This window comes from Diospyros lotus, chromosome 10 (genome assembly GCF_014633365.1).
Source record: "Diospyros lotus cultivar Yz01 chromosome 10, ASM1463336v1, whole genome shotgun sequence".
In the NCBI taxonomy this organism is placed as follows: domain Eukaryota; kingdom Viridiplantae; phylum Streptophyta; class Magnoliopsida; order Ericales; family Ebenaceae; genus Diospyros; species Diospyros lotus.
In genome coordinates this window covers 18,825,302-18,838,970 of record NC_068347.1, presented here as the reverse complement: position 1 = coordinate 18,838,970, position 13,669 = coordinate 18,825,302, and the positions used below count along the sequence as shown (strand labels likewise).

The window sequence follows — 13,669 nt, the reverse complement described above, 5'->3', positions numbered from 1 at the left end:
TTATAGACATGTCTATAAGTTTTTGTATGGCTTGTGTATAGACTCATTTTTGGCTCGCTTGAATCGTGTTTAAAATTTATTTAAATTCATTTAATATAAATGAGTTCAATTTGAACATAAACCTAAATTAAACAAAATTTTTAATAAAAGAGACTGAAACTTAAATTTTAAACTTAAAACTCACACTCCGATGGGACAAAACTCTAAACAAAGAGTCTAAACCTTTATAAGTTGGACTTTGGTACGTTGCAGTGCTAAGGCTAGGTTGGACCAAAGTTGTAAAACCCATTAAGCCATTATGTTTATCTGATGGACAGGCAGGCTTATGGGTTGCCTAAGTAGTGGTGTTTTTTGATTAGTTTAAGGTACATAAAATATTGTGCTGCTAGTGTCGGCAATGGGCATGGTTTGACTAATTCTTGAATTTAAATAATGGGGCGACAACCCTTCAAAGATTTTCAACTGTTTAATTAGTAGAAAATTAATGTGGGACATTAATAATAATAATAATAATGTATCAAGTCAACTGAATTAGTTGTTCTTCCAACTCATCGTCTGCTCTCAAGAACAAATAAAATTCTGATAAACCATATGCAAATGAGCATCAAAGGATTCAAACTCCAATATCAATGAAAAAGCAAAAACCACAAGCTTTGACTTCAAAAATCTAATTAGACACTTTATATATTATATTATATATATATATATGGCTAATATCCTCTCAACCTAACTCTATATTGATGAAAAAGTCTATAAATTAAGTGGTAAAACTTTTAATTTTTGTTGGGATTGACAAAGGATCAACTCTTGGTAAAAATAGAAATATCTCATTTAGTAAAAATTGATTGCGTATCCGCTTGAGAATGCATAAATTTACAACCACATACGATTTATCTCACGATCGAACTAGGGGGTAAGACCGGTCTCCTCCAAAACTATGCGGGTGAAGTCCGAACACTTAAGTCATAAAAAAAAAATCTATAAACTTGAAAGCTAATTTCAATTCAAACTTATTATATTACAAATAAAATCAAAGTTGAATAGTTCCTTGATTGATTTAACATGGATCATAGTGGCATTTGAACTAATATGAGCTAACATGAGAAAAATAGGAGTTTAGAATTTCGCATAAGGTACAAAAAGCATCTTGACATTGGAGCAGTTTGTCGATCAATGCAATGACTTTTAACATCATACATAGCTAGTCTTATCTTCATTTATCTACAGTTCTGTACGAGTGCCCATCATCGTCCTTGTGTGTGTTAACTATGGAGCTTATCCCTTATACAAAAAATTAGTAAAAAGTTACCTTTAATAATATGAACATTATTGTAGGGGCATTTAATTATTTGTTTGAGATATTTATTAGGGTTTTATCTAACGCGTCAATGTACTAAAACATTTTATATTTTTCCAAAAAGACCCTAAAAGATAAAATAATCTCAATTTTCAAATAATAAATTCTTAGAAACAACTATTAACGATTGTCTCAGTGGGTAAACAATTTTATTATTATGGTAGGGGTAGATGTGCAAAATTATCCGAAAAAAGAGGAGTTGAGAGTAATTGTAGTTGGAAAAAGTTCAAATTCAAAAAGGAAAATTATATATTGCCAACAACAAATAACAATAGATATATTAGTTGATGGACAATTTCAATGACCAGTTAATATACTTGAATAATAAGTTGATAGTTTTGGAGAAGAATAAGAATTTAATCGATTATTTTAACATTAAAATATTAATCTAGAATGAATGCATTAAATCAGTTAACTAGTTTCAAAAATCAGTCGATAATTTAACACTAGATTCAATGTTTAATTAATTTTTCTTAAATTTTCAAGTTATCTTGTTTGTCTTTTAAAAACTTTAACAATGTTTAGAATTCATAAGTTTAAATTCATTTTCAAAGAAGTTCTGGATCAAAACCTTTGAATTCCAAAACCCTTCTTTTGATATGGTCGAAACTTTAATTAATGATCACAAATGATGTGAGTTGAAGTAGCTCGATGATTATCGACAGTTATTCCATTCAAAAAAATATGCCAACACTTTTATTTTCAAGACTTCTTTAAAATAGTGTTTTAAGTTTAAAATCTTAAAAATCAAAACTTTTAAAAACACTTATTAAAGTTTTATGTAACCGAACTCCACGAAATATATAGTATTAATCTATAAATTAATAATTTAAATATATACTCTTCGTTCTAAAAGTTTTATTCCATTTGCTAGATTTTTAGATTTCCTAAAAGGGACCAATCCTAATTTATTTATCATTAGTTTAAGTCTAATTTAAATGTATATGTTAATTATAATGAAACGTATGCATGGCATACTAATTGGGTAAAGTCAAGGTAGCCTGGTCGTGCCATCCTCAGTCACACACTCATTGCTGCGTCTTTTTTTCTTGTCTTTTGTCTGCACCCTCCCTCCCTCCCTCCTTTCTTTCGCCGGGGGGTGGACCCACCCAACCTAAGTAATTTTAATTAATCAATTACTAATCATCATCAAAATATATATATATATATATATTTCAATTAATCTGCAAAAGTTGAATCCACTCCTCCGCTCCTTTCTAATCATCGAAATAAGACTTGTCGGCAGCGGTGCTGAGTGATTATAATTTAAACTTAATGAAGATAAATTCACAAGTTTAAGGCAAAGAGTAATATTTTTTTAAAAAAGAAAATCACTTTATTATAGGAGTTTCAAACAGCTGTAAGATAAAGGAAGTGTTTTTTTTTTTTTAATTTTATTCTGAAATATATTAAGAATCATTGTTGTTGTATAGAACCAAAAAATATATATATAATAAAAAAGGAAAAACCGCGTGGAGGGGGGGGGGGATTGGGGGTGACAAGAGTGAGGCACGTGACAGCATGTGGGACAAGGAGGAGCAGGAGCGTTAAGTAATGAAATGAAAGTCGGGGGGGGGCAGTTGTGTAAAATTAATTCAATAGTGTGATTTAACATTTAACAGGAAAGAAGAGGACGGCCTAGATGATCTGCCTGCCCTAATATAAGCAGAGAGAGAGAGAGAGAGACAAGCGAAGCGGCAAAGCCGGTGACAGTGATTGGTGCATTAATATAAGGAAGTGCGTGCTGCTGCTTTACTCATCTACTTAATCACTTATTAATTGTAATCATTTATACAAAATCAAGGAGCAAAGCAGGACCGATGATTCCGCAGTCTTAGCCATGATTTACGGAGCCCTTTTTGCTCTTTCCCTTCCATTTCATTTGATTTATTTTTTAATTTCTTAAATAAATATTCATTATTAATTAATTAATTCTATTTGGATTTAGGGAGTCGTCCAAACTTCTTCGGTTCCACTGCCTTAGCTCTTTGTCGGGTCCTCTCAATTTTGTCCATCAAATCAATATATAAAATGTTAACAAGTATTTATGAATAATTACGTAGGAAATATTAATATAAATATATTATGAGGGATCATAAAATATATATATATATATTCTACAAAATTCAAAAGTAGGGGCAGAGTCATATTTAGCTGCGAATCAACCGTACTTGGAAGATTTTATGATTTCTTGGCCCGTCCATCACTCCTCTCCTCTCTCCTCTCCCGCGCTTGGGCTTTCTTTCCCGATCCGTCTACTCTCTCTCTCTCTCTCTCTCTCGGAGTACTAAACTAACTCCAATAATAAATAATAGTTTCCTGCTGGCTGCCGCCTACCGATCACACTCCACTTCCAAATATGACCGATAGGATAGAAGAAGCCTGAACGAGAAAAGTTCAAACCGCTGCTGCTGCTGCTGCTGCTCGAATCCCAATTGAAGAAAAAAGAAAGAAATCATATATGACGAAGCAAAACGCGTGAAGACGAATTCAAAAAGCCCACCCAGCCCAGGGGGTCCCCGAGAAGGTCTGCCCCTGCCCCTACTCCTGCCATTTTACAGTCCCTCTCTTTCAGTTCCCTTCCCAGTTCCCAGATTTCGCCCAATCATGCCACCCACCCTTCGTCTCCGTCTTCCTTCCTTTGCCGCATGATATTTTTCTTCTCACACTGGTTGAAACAGTGCTACTTTCGCTCCCGGCTGCCTCGACCTGATTTGATTTTTTTTATCTCGCTTTTCCGATCTTGTTTGTTCTTGATTTTTACGTGTTCAAGTTCGGATACTCATCAATCTGCTTCTTCAGGCTTTCGCCGGCTCTCTTGTTTGGTTGCTCGGAAACCGCAAGAAAACAAAAACTTGTGGTCCGGACTTTCCGTATCTGTCGTCAGTTTATCGTGAAGAATCACGTGGAACCGAACACCTTCCTCAATCCTCACGGTTTAATTCCTCTCAGATGACTCAGTTTGCTGTGCCGTAAAGCAACACGCTTCTAGCGCACTTCACTGTAAGTGAAACTCACAAGTTCTGGAAAATTTTGATCCACTTCTTTCTTGCCATGACATTGAGTATTTATTTTTGCCTTTGTTTTGTAATTACAGCTTCTGATTGAATCAAAGATTGATCAATTTCAGAGTTAGGGCTTTTGGGTCCAACAATGGGGAAAGCTGGAAGAGATTGGGCGCAGATCTATGCAATCTACGGCATGGACGATTGGCAAACGCCGGTGTTCCTCTTCCTCCACGCGATCGTGTTTTCGTCGCTTTCCGTACTATTCCTCCTCTACTTCGACCTGATCTGCGCCTTCTTCGAGTCGCTCTTCCCGGGCCTCCCCGGCGGCGCCACCCGCTTCGCTGCCGGCTTCACCGGCTCCGTCACGGCGCTCTCCGCCCTATGCCTCTTCTTCGCCGCCGGCAACATCTTCTACTCCGCCGTGCCCCTCCACTGGGACATGGCCCAGCGCATGGTGGCCACCGTCCACGACTGGTCCTCCGTCAAGCACGCCCTGGACGTCGGCTGTGGCCGCGGCATCCTGCTCAATGCCGTCGCGATGCAGCTCAAGAAGGCCGGAAGCTCCGGCCGGGTCGTCGGGCTAACCCGACCCGAACCGAAGACCACGGTCCCCATCCTCCGGACGGCCGGAGCGGAAGGGGTCCAGGAGTACGTCACCTGCCGAGAAGGTGACGTGAGGAGGCTGCCGTTCGGGGACAACTACTTCGACGTGGTGGTGTCGGCGGTGTTTCTACACACGGTGGGGAAGGAGTTCGGGCAGCGGACGGCGGCGGCGGGGGCGGAGCGAATCCGGGTGCTGGGGGAAGTAGTCCGGGTGCTGAAAGCGGGGGGTGTGGGAGTGGTGTGGGACCTGGTCCACGTGCCGGAATACGTGCAGCGGTTGAGAGAACTGAAGATGGAAGAAATCAGAGTGTCGGAGCGTGTGACGGCCTTCATGGTGAGCAGCCACATGGTATCATTTCGGAAGCCCAGCCACGACGTCGCCGTTTCTGGCGAGGTGCGGCTTGATTGGAGATACAACAATATCTGTTGAAAAAATAAGAAAGAAAAGAAAAGAAAAGAAAGATACATACTATAATAATAATAATAATAATAATAATAATAGTATTAGGAAAAAAGAAAAAAGAAAAATAGTGTTGTGTTTTTTAATTTTTGTTTCTTGTCTGTCTGGTGAGACGAAGCCGAACCAGATATCTTAATGCCTTTGCCTTTTTGTGTTGGGGGATCAAATGAAATATTATATGAAAATGTGGTGGTGAGAAATAGGAAACTGTAGAGATATATATATTATTATGATGATTGATAATAATAATAATAATATCGAATATTGAAATATAATAATAATATATAAAACAGTAGAAGTAGAATTTCAGAAATGCGGATGGGGGGGGGGGATGGTGGCGGTCAATTTTGGGTGGTGGTGTTTGATTGATTTGTACGGTGGATTTGTTGTGAAGTCACCCTCATGCATCCTTTGAAAGCGATGCCTCACGCCTTTTGCCTTTGTTTGAATTAAAGGTGTGCCTGCCAGCCTGCCTGTGCCCCTCTCTCTCTCTCTCTATTGGCTATTTCTTTCTTTCTTTTTGTATTATTATTATTAAATAAGTCTTTTTTAACCACATTTGATTTAAACGGCTGTTGATAATGATAATTTTGGCACTGCTAGGCTGACTGGCTGATCACCACAATCACTCAAATTCTAAACCTACTTGCTCTAATCCTAAATCCAACCGATGACTGATGTCATAGAAAAATGTGATTAAAATATCTTTTACATGTCATTTCAGTTTATAATCGTGGAAAATACGAGAGAGAGAGAGAAGCCCAATTACAGCTTTTATCTTTCAACGTGCACCAATAGGAGGAGACAATTTGGGGGCAGAATATATGATTTTTCTGACAAATGTATCGCCCATTGAGGGCCCGATTTATAATGTGTAGTAATTGTAGTTCTAAGGGCATCGGATTCAGCCAGTTGGAAACACAAACTAGTTTTTCGAATTAAGGATCAATGCGATTCATCAATTGGTCGCTTCTTATTTTTATATAGTTTTTAATATTAAAGCTCAAATAATTTAAAGCTTCAAAAAGAGCGTTCTAATTTTTTATAAGTTTGCAGCCTAAATTCTATTCAACATAAAGGGCCCATCCATGTAACATGGATACCGTTCATTTATGATCCCTATTTATATATTTATATATATATATTAAATCTAATATGTTGATGAAAGATTTGTATGTGTGGGGTGGAGGAGGGACTTGATATGAGATCGCATCCACGCAAACAATATATCAATTATATATATATATATATTATAATTTTTGTTCGTAGTAGAATGCTACTTAATAATTTTATAATGTCATGTGATTTTGAATTTTATTACTTTTATATAAAAATTCTAATTATAATATATTTGTATAATAATTAATAAAGAAAATCAGTTCATCCCTTAATCCTAATCTTGCCAGTTAGCCCTCTTCCATTACAATCAATTTATACAAAAAATAATGTAACCGTATATATTTTAAATCTCAATTCATAATTACAAAAATTGTCACTTTACTGTGACCAATCCCGTTCTTGTTGGGTGGGCTTGGCCCATTTCGTACCTGGCCACTTCAATCTAAGAAAGCCTAAATGAAGTAAAGTAAATTGAAGACTTATTTCGCAAGACACTTGAACGTGATTGGTCCCATGGTCTAGTGGTCAGGACATTGGACTCTGAATCCAGTAACCCGAGTTCAAATCTCGGTGGGACCTTGGATCTTTTTGCCTTTTACTTTCTGCAATCCATTTTTCGAATTAGTTTGAATTCCACATGAAATAGAATAATTTTAATTTAAATAAAATTAAACGTGAGCAGTTTAAGTACTAACTCATTGATAATATAACAAGTATGATGTTAAAATTCAAATTTTTTCATAACTCTTATTATCAATAATTTTTATGTTTCAAAAGAAAATTAAATATGAATATCATTGAGTTCGATGTTACGCTAAAAATTATATACTCATAAATAATATATTTCATATAATTTTATGTATAACAAAATATCGACACATCAACATTGTGCAGCTCATTTGAAAACTTAAAAGGTGTATGACAAATTGAGATCGATCTATTTATTTGTAAATTCTTAAATAACAAAATGTTTAAAATTAAAAAATATATATACAAATAGACAAATCTTTCCAAAAATTCAAAAATCTTGTGTATCATTCCAAAAATCCTATTAAGTGTGACAACTCTAGTGTCATTAATTTTTTAAAAAATTATAGATATTATTTTAGGACTAAGCATATAGAAATTAGGTATTAATTTATAAAAGACAATGTACAAAAGGGAGATTTATCTCTTATATACGTGTCTAGAGAAAATTAATTAGTTGATATTTTTACAAAAATTTTAAAAAATAATCAATTCATAAAAAATAGAACATAATTTAGAATTATTGGGGAAAAAATGTGTACACATGGAAAAATTAAAAAAAAAAATGGGTACCTTTTATAAAGTGTTTACCAATACCACTGAATGTGTTTCACAATAATTGCACCTTTTCAAATGTTTTAGACTCATGCTATTTTTTTTAACCTTTGTTATCTTAATAAAATTTAATTATTTTGACTATTACCAGTACAATTTAATTGGTCTTTTTAAAAATTTTGGATTATATATAGTTGATGGGTATAATTTTAAGGGACAACATAATTGAGAGAGAAAACAAGTAAAATATATTGGGATTAATTTTGAATATTCTTCGTTTCATCTTCGGCTCATATTTATAGACATATAAAGATAATAATAAAGTTATAAAATAAAAAAAATATCTACCACTTCTATTGAAAATCAACACAACACTAACTCGCTAAAACAATTAAAGCTGCGTTCTCTTTGCGTTTTTAATTTTAAGTTTTGAATTTTAAATTTATTTTTAATTTTCTATTTTAATAGTTTGTTTTTAAAAAACTGAAAACATGTTTTTTTTATTATTTTAAAAAATTATTTCTTAAAATAGAAAATTAAAAAACACATTTACTTTAGAATTTTGAAAAAAAAAATATTTTATAATATTTTATTAAATGAATTTGATTATTAAATGATAAAATTAACTCTTTTTAATAAAATTTTACTATTAAAATAAAATAATAAATTTAATTAATAAATTATAGTGATAATTTATGTTAAATATTATTATACATAATATGTGTAATATACTTAATAATATACTATATGTTGTCCTATATTTTTAATTATAATATAGATATATTATATTTTTAAAATTTAAATAAATATATAATCTTATTTTTAAAATTTAAGAATAATTTTTTTAAACGCATTTTTATTGTTGTAGAGAACTAAAAACTAAAAATTACTTGAAAACAACAAAAAGAACGCAGTCTAAACATTTATTGAAACAATTAAATATGTTGAGCCAACTTACTCATATTAATTAACTTTTGATAATTAACAAAAATATTTTTATGATATAAATGTATTTCTTTTTCATATAAAATAAATAAATTTATTTTGAATTAAAGGTGGATTATTTTTAAACATGTTTTTTTTCTTTTGATCATTTATGTTTCAAAAGTTTATGTTTGAATTTTCATTTATTGATAAATACTTTTATTACTTCTACAAAAAGTATATTTATTTTAAATTAAAAGAGAATTACTTTTAAATATGTTTTCTCTTTCTCATACATAAAGTAAATTTATTTTGAATTAAGAATAATTGGTTTTAAACATGTTTTCTCTTACTCATGCAAAAAGTAAATTTATTTTAAATTAAATGTGAAACATGTTTTCTTGTTATTGGAAAAAGTCTAAACATTTTTTGAATTTCAAACTTCATATTAACCATTTTTTTAGTGGCTAAAATGCTTATAAATACCCCCCCATTGCACATATTACACATCCAAAACTCCCAAAAGCTCTTAAGCTAATTTTCAAGCATTCCAAAACTCTCAAAGATTCATTGTTCATCTCCCAAAAAGCCATAAGGTAAGAGGAGAAAAAGGATATCGCAAAGCCGAATCCAATCTTCTCAATTCAAACTGAGGTCACTGTTTATTTATTTATTTAAATATTATTGTCTTGTATAATTTGTTTTTAATTGCTTATTTGTGTCCAAGTGTGTACAAATTATTTGTAACATTTAAATTATTATTGAATATTGTATAGGTTTCCTAGATCTGTTAAAATCTAAGTGAATCTAGTTTTTAAGATAAGGTAGGGAGAAAACCTTGGTGTAGTGGTTGCCTAGAACTCATTGTAATCTAGGTGGGTATCTAGTTTCCAATGTGAGTTAGTGTGGAAACCTTGGTGATTTTGATATAGTGGAATCCCAAGGGTGGTTAGACCTTGGAAGAGTGAATTATGTGTGTGTGGAAACACCGAACAACTATAAATTTTGTTGTGCCTCATATTATTTATTTTCTTATATCTTGTGGCTTACATTTATTATTAATTTCAAATATAATTTATTATATTTATCAAATATATATTTTTCAATAAAATCATTAATCAATAATATTTATTAAAATTGAGAAAAAGTTTAATCACTCAATTCACCCTCCTCTTGAATAGTCATACCCTAAGGGACCAACAAAATAGACTTAGACCAAGTCTGCTATTGTTATACGTATCAATAGTATTATTATTATTATACAATTTAATTGATTTTTTAAATATTTATAGCAACAAAGCCTCTAATTAGGGAAATTTGGAAAAATAGGGCTCTCGGTACGAAACTTTGCAAAAATATGACATTTTAAAAATCTTTGTAAAAGTAAGACTTTTGAACGTGCATTGGACAAAAATGCCTTCACTTTTTAGTTTCCTGTCTCCGTGTTCTTCTTCCTTCTTTTCCAATAGATCTTTATCTACCTACCATTTATTTTCTTTTACCACTCTCAGTAACCTAAATATATGTGTAGATATTGTTCATGTTCAACCATTGGGCTCAAGAGATGTGAATCTCTCTCCACTATATATATATGTATTATACATGTATTGTGTATATTTGCGTTGATGGGAGAGGAGAAGAGGCAGATGGCGGCCATGTACAGGAAAATGAGAAAAGCGATCACAACAGCGGCCATAGCGTCGTTGATTGCGGTCGTGATCAATATTTCACCACGATCGTTTCATTTTCTTACTGTGGCCATGGTAGATATCTTTAACAGATATCGGTTAATCGATATCCGTAACAGATATCTGTTAAAGATATAAGCTAAATATAAAAAAAAATATCAAAATATTTTATTTTTTATTAATGGTTAAGTCCAGTTATGCATTAAAAATTTATCAAAATATTCTTGTATATAAACCATTCTCCTGTCTTCTTTCTTATCAAAATTATCCAATTTAACAGAATTAACTGAAGTTGTTCTAAGTAAATGGTGCCTTAATAATCAATCCATTCACAATTATTATTTTCTCTAATTCTCATTTATAGAATATTAGTTTTCAAACCAAATGAAAAATTCAAACTTTTAGAATACCCAAATTAAAATGAATTGAAGATAAAAAAAAAATCAAATTAATTAATGTTAATTCAATTCAAATTCAAAATTTTGATATTTTAATAGATATTTTTAACATATATCGATTAACAGATATTTTTTAAGGATATCGATTAAAAGATAATCGATATTTAAGGATATCATTTTTAAGGATATCTGTTAATCGATATCGGTTATTAATCAATATCTGTTAATCAGTATCTATTAACAACTAATATATGTTAACTAATATTCTTAACAGATATCTTTATCAGATATAAGTTAATCGATATTTATTAACAATCAATATATGTTAATTGATATCCTTAGGGGGTGTTTGTTAACCAAGATAAGAGGGAGAAAATGTTAGATATGGGAAGTATTCCGAATGTTTGATATTTGCAACGTGTTTGTTAATCTTATTTGACAATTTTCGAAAAATACCTCACGTGACCTCTTATCTCCCCATTTCAAGATAAATTTATCCGATCTCCCCCCTCGGATAAATTTATCTTGCTCTTTCAAGATAAGGCTGAATTACTTATCTGCCCCTTGTAAGATAATTAATGCCATTTAGTGCATTTTAAAGATTTAAATTTATTAAAAAGTCTTATTTATTTAACTCTTATAATTAATATTTTTTAATATATTTTTAAATTATTATATGTTTTGACAATTTTTAAAATTTAAATGACATTATTCATTTTATTGATTTTTAAAATTTAAATTTCTCTCTCTCTATATATATTTTTATTTAACTCTTTTCAACTCTTTTTAAATTTATTTTTGGACATGAATTTGAAAAATAAAATATTATTTTTAATTTTAATCTTAATTTTTTTGACAATTCATATTAATCATAAAATACTATTTTAATCATAAATTTGATAATAAGGATATTTTGGTAAAAAAAACCCTTATCTTGGTGCTTATCATATGTATTAACAAACACATGGAAAGAAAAAATACAATTATCAGTGATTCTAAAAAATTTAACAAACAGTCTGATAGAAATCTTGGAATGCTTCCTGGCCTTATCTTGATCATTCCATATTTTGATCCGAAAAGCATCACAATCTTATCTTGATACCACATTATCTTGCTCATTTTAACAAACGCCCCCTTAACAGATATCTTTATCAGATATACGTTAATTGACATATGTAACAAATATTTGTTAAAATATAAAATAAATTATCGAAATATTCTTGTATATAAACCCTTTGTCTTATTTCTTATCAAAATAATCGAATTGAACGTAAGTAACTAAGTTTGTTCTAAGTAAATGGTACCTTAATAACTACTCCATTCACAGGTACTGTTTTCTTAAATTCTCATTTATAGAATATTAGTCTTCAAATCAAATTAAAAAATCAAACTTTTAGAATATCCAAATTAAATTGAACTAAAGATTAAAAAAAAATTGAATCAAATTAATTAATATTAATTCAATTCAAATTAAAAATTTTGATATTTTAATAGATATATGTTTAATAGATATCTTTAATAGATATCGATTAACCATTAATAAAAAATAAAATATTTTGATAAATATTTGATATTTTAGCAGATATCTTTAATAGACATCTGTTACGGATATCGATTAACCGATATCTGTTATGGTCACGGCAAGAAAATGAAACGATTGAGGTGAAATATCGATCACGACCACAATCAGCCACGTTATGGCCGCCGTTGCGATCGCTTTTCTCTTTTTCCTGTACACGGCCGCCATCTGTCTCTTCTCCTCTTCTATCAACGCAAATACATATAATACATGTATAATACATATATACACAATAGAGAGAGAATGAGAAAGACCCATATCTCTTGAATCTAATCGTTGAACATGAACAATATATACACATGTATTTAGGTTACAGAGAGTAATAAAAGAAAAAAAAAATGATAGATGAATATATATATATATATTTTATATATAGAGTAATAGAGAGAGAAAGAAAGACATGGTGAAAAAGAAAAAAAGAACACGAAAAGAGTAAATTGAAAAGTAAGAGTATTTTTGTTTAATACATATTCCAAAGTCCTACTTTTACAAAGATTTTTAAAGTGTCCTATTTTTGCAGTCCTATTTTTCCAAATTTCCCCTCTAATTAATGCATCAAGGCAAGAAGTAAACTAATGCTAATTCAAGAAAAACCACGATTTGATTGGGATGAATAATGTTATTGGTACACTTTTGTGTATATCTTGAGCTACATAAAGGTATATCAATAACAAAAATGTCTTTTATGAGGCGCATAGAGACACATGAGATGCATGGAGGTGAAGGATATTTTGATCATAATACCTTTTTATGTAATCTAAAATATACAAAAATTGTGTACTATCTATCATAATTCTGGACTGCATTGGGTGGTGCGACCGTAAAGTCCCACGAGTCACAACCGTACAAAAGCCCGCAAAGCAACTAGACACGAGTTGATGTATTCACAGATTAGGATTTGGATGAGGCGTGCCAGCAGCGTATCCGCATCCATGGCTTTCTCTCTGTCTTCCCCACTCATCTCTCCCTTCACTCCCAACCGTTATTCTCTTTCTACGCCTGGCTTCTTTCTCTCCAAAACTTCTTTTAGGAAGTACGCCCTGAGTCCCCTTCGTCCCACGGCCACACTTCACCGCATTTTCGCTACAATTCCTTCACCGGTAACTCGATTTATGCCTAGCTCTCACTACTGATGAACTCTGAAAATCATTCCTTTAACACTTCCTCATCGCTACACAATTGGAAATGCTCACAGATTATGATGCGCAGTGCTGTTTTTGAATTGCAACTT

The 13,669-nt window shown here is 31.7% G+C and overlaps 2 protein-coding genes and 1 non-coding gene across 6 annotated transcripts in view; all 3 read left to right on the top strand.

Annotated features, from left to right (window-relative positions):
* Positions 1 to 3,549: 3,549 nt before the first annotated feature.
* LOC127812227 (uncharacterized) lies at positions 3,550 to 5,431 on the top strand. 2 transcript variants are annotated; one of them, XM_052352608.1, is made up of 3 exons: positions 3,550 to 3,884; positions 4,160 to 4,360; positions 4,455 to 5,431. In XM_052352608.1, the coding sequence occupies exon 3, from the start codon at positions 4,511 to 4,513 to the stop codon at positions 5,396 to 5,398; it is 888 nt and encodes a 295-aa protein (XP_052208568.1). In that variant the 5' UTR covers positions 3,550 to 3,884; positions 4,160 to 4,360; positions 4,455 to 4,510; the 3' UTR covers positions 5,399 to 5,431. The 2 variants fall into 2 exon arrangements, with proteins under 2 accessions (XP_052208568.1, XP_052208569.1); XM_052352609.1 differs by having other exon boundaries at positions 3,550 to 4,360; positions 4,488 to 5,431.
* Positions 5,432 to 7,054: 1,623 nt separating this feature from the next.
* On the top strand, positions 7,055 to 7,126 carry TRNAQ-CUG (transfer RNA glutamine (anticodon CUG)). Its single transcript has one exon. It is a non-coding gene; the product is annotated as a tRNA-Gln (tRNA).
* A 6,187-nt stretch (positions 7,127 to 13,313) lies between these two features.
* LOC127811575 (peptidyl-prolyl cis-trans isomerase CYP37, chloroplastic) overlaps positions 13,314 to 13,669 on the top strand; it is a 42,717-nt gene continuing 42,361 nt past the window's right edge. For all 3 annotated transcript variants that reach the window (XM_052351558.1, XM_052351556.1, XM_052351557.1), the window contains exon 1: positions 13,314 to 13,538. Coding sequence is in view for 2 of the 3 variants with exons in the window: in XM_052351556.1 (XP_052207516.1) it covers positions 13,317 to 13,538 (222 nt within the window). In the remaining variant the exon portion in view is untranslated. The remainder of the gene's footprint in view (positions 13,539 to 13,669) is intronic.

Excerpts from the sequence above, each read along its gene's own strand:
- LOC127812227 (XM_052352608.1), top strand. The coding sequence starts at position 4,511 with ATGGGGAAAGCTGGAAGAGATTGGGCGCAGATCTATGCAATCTACGGC.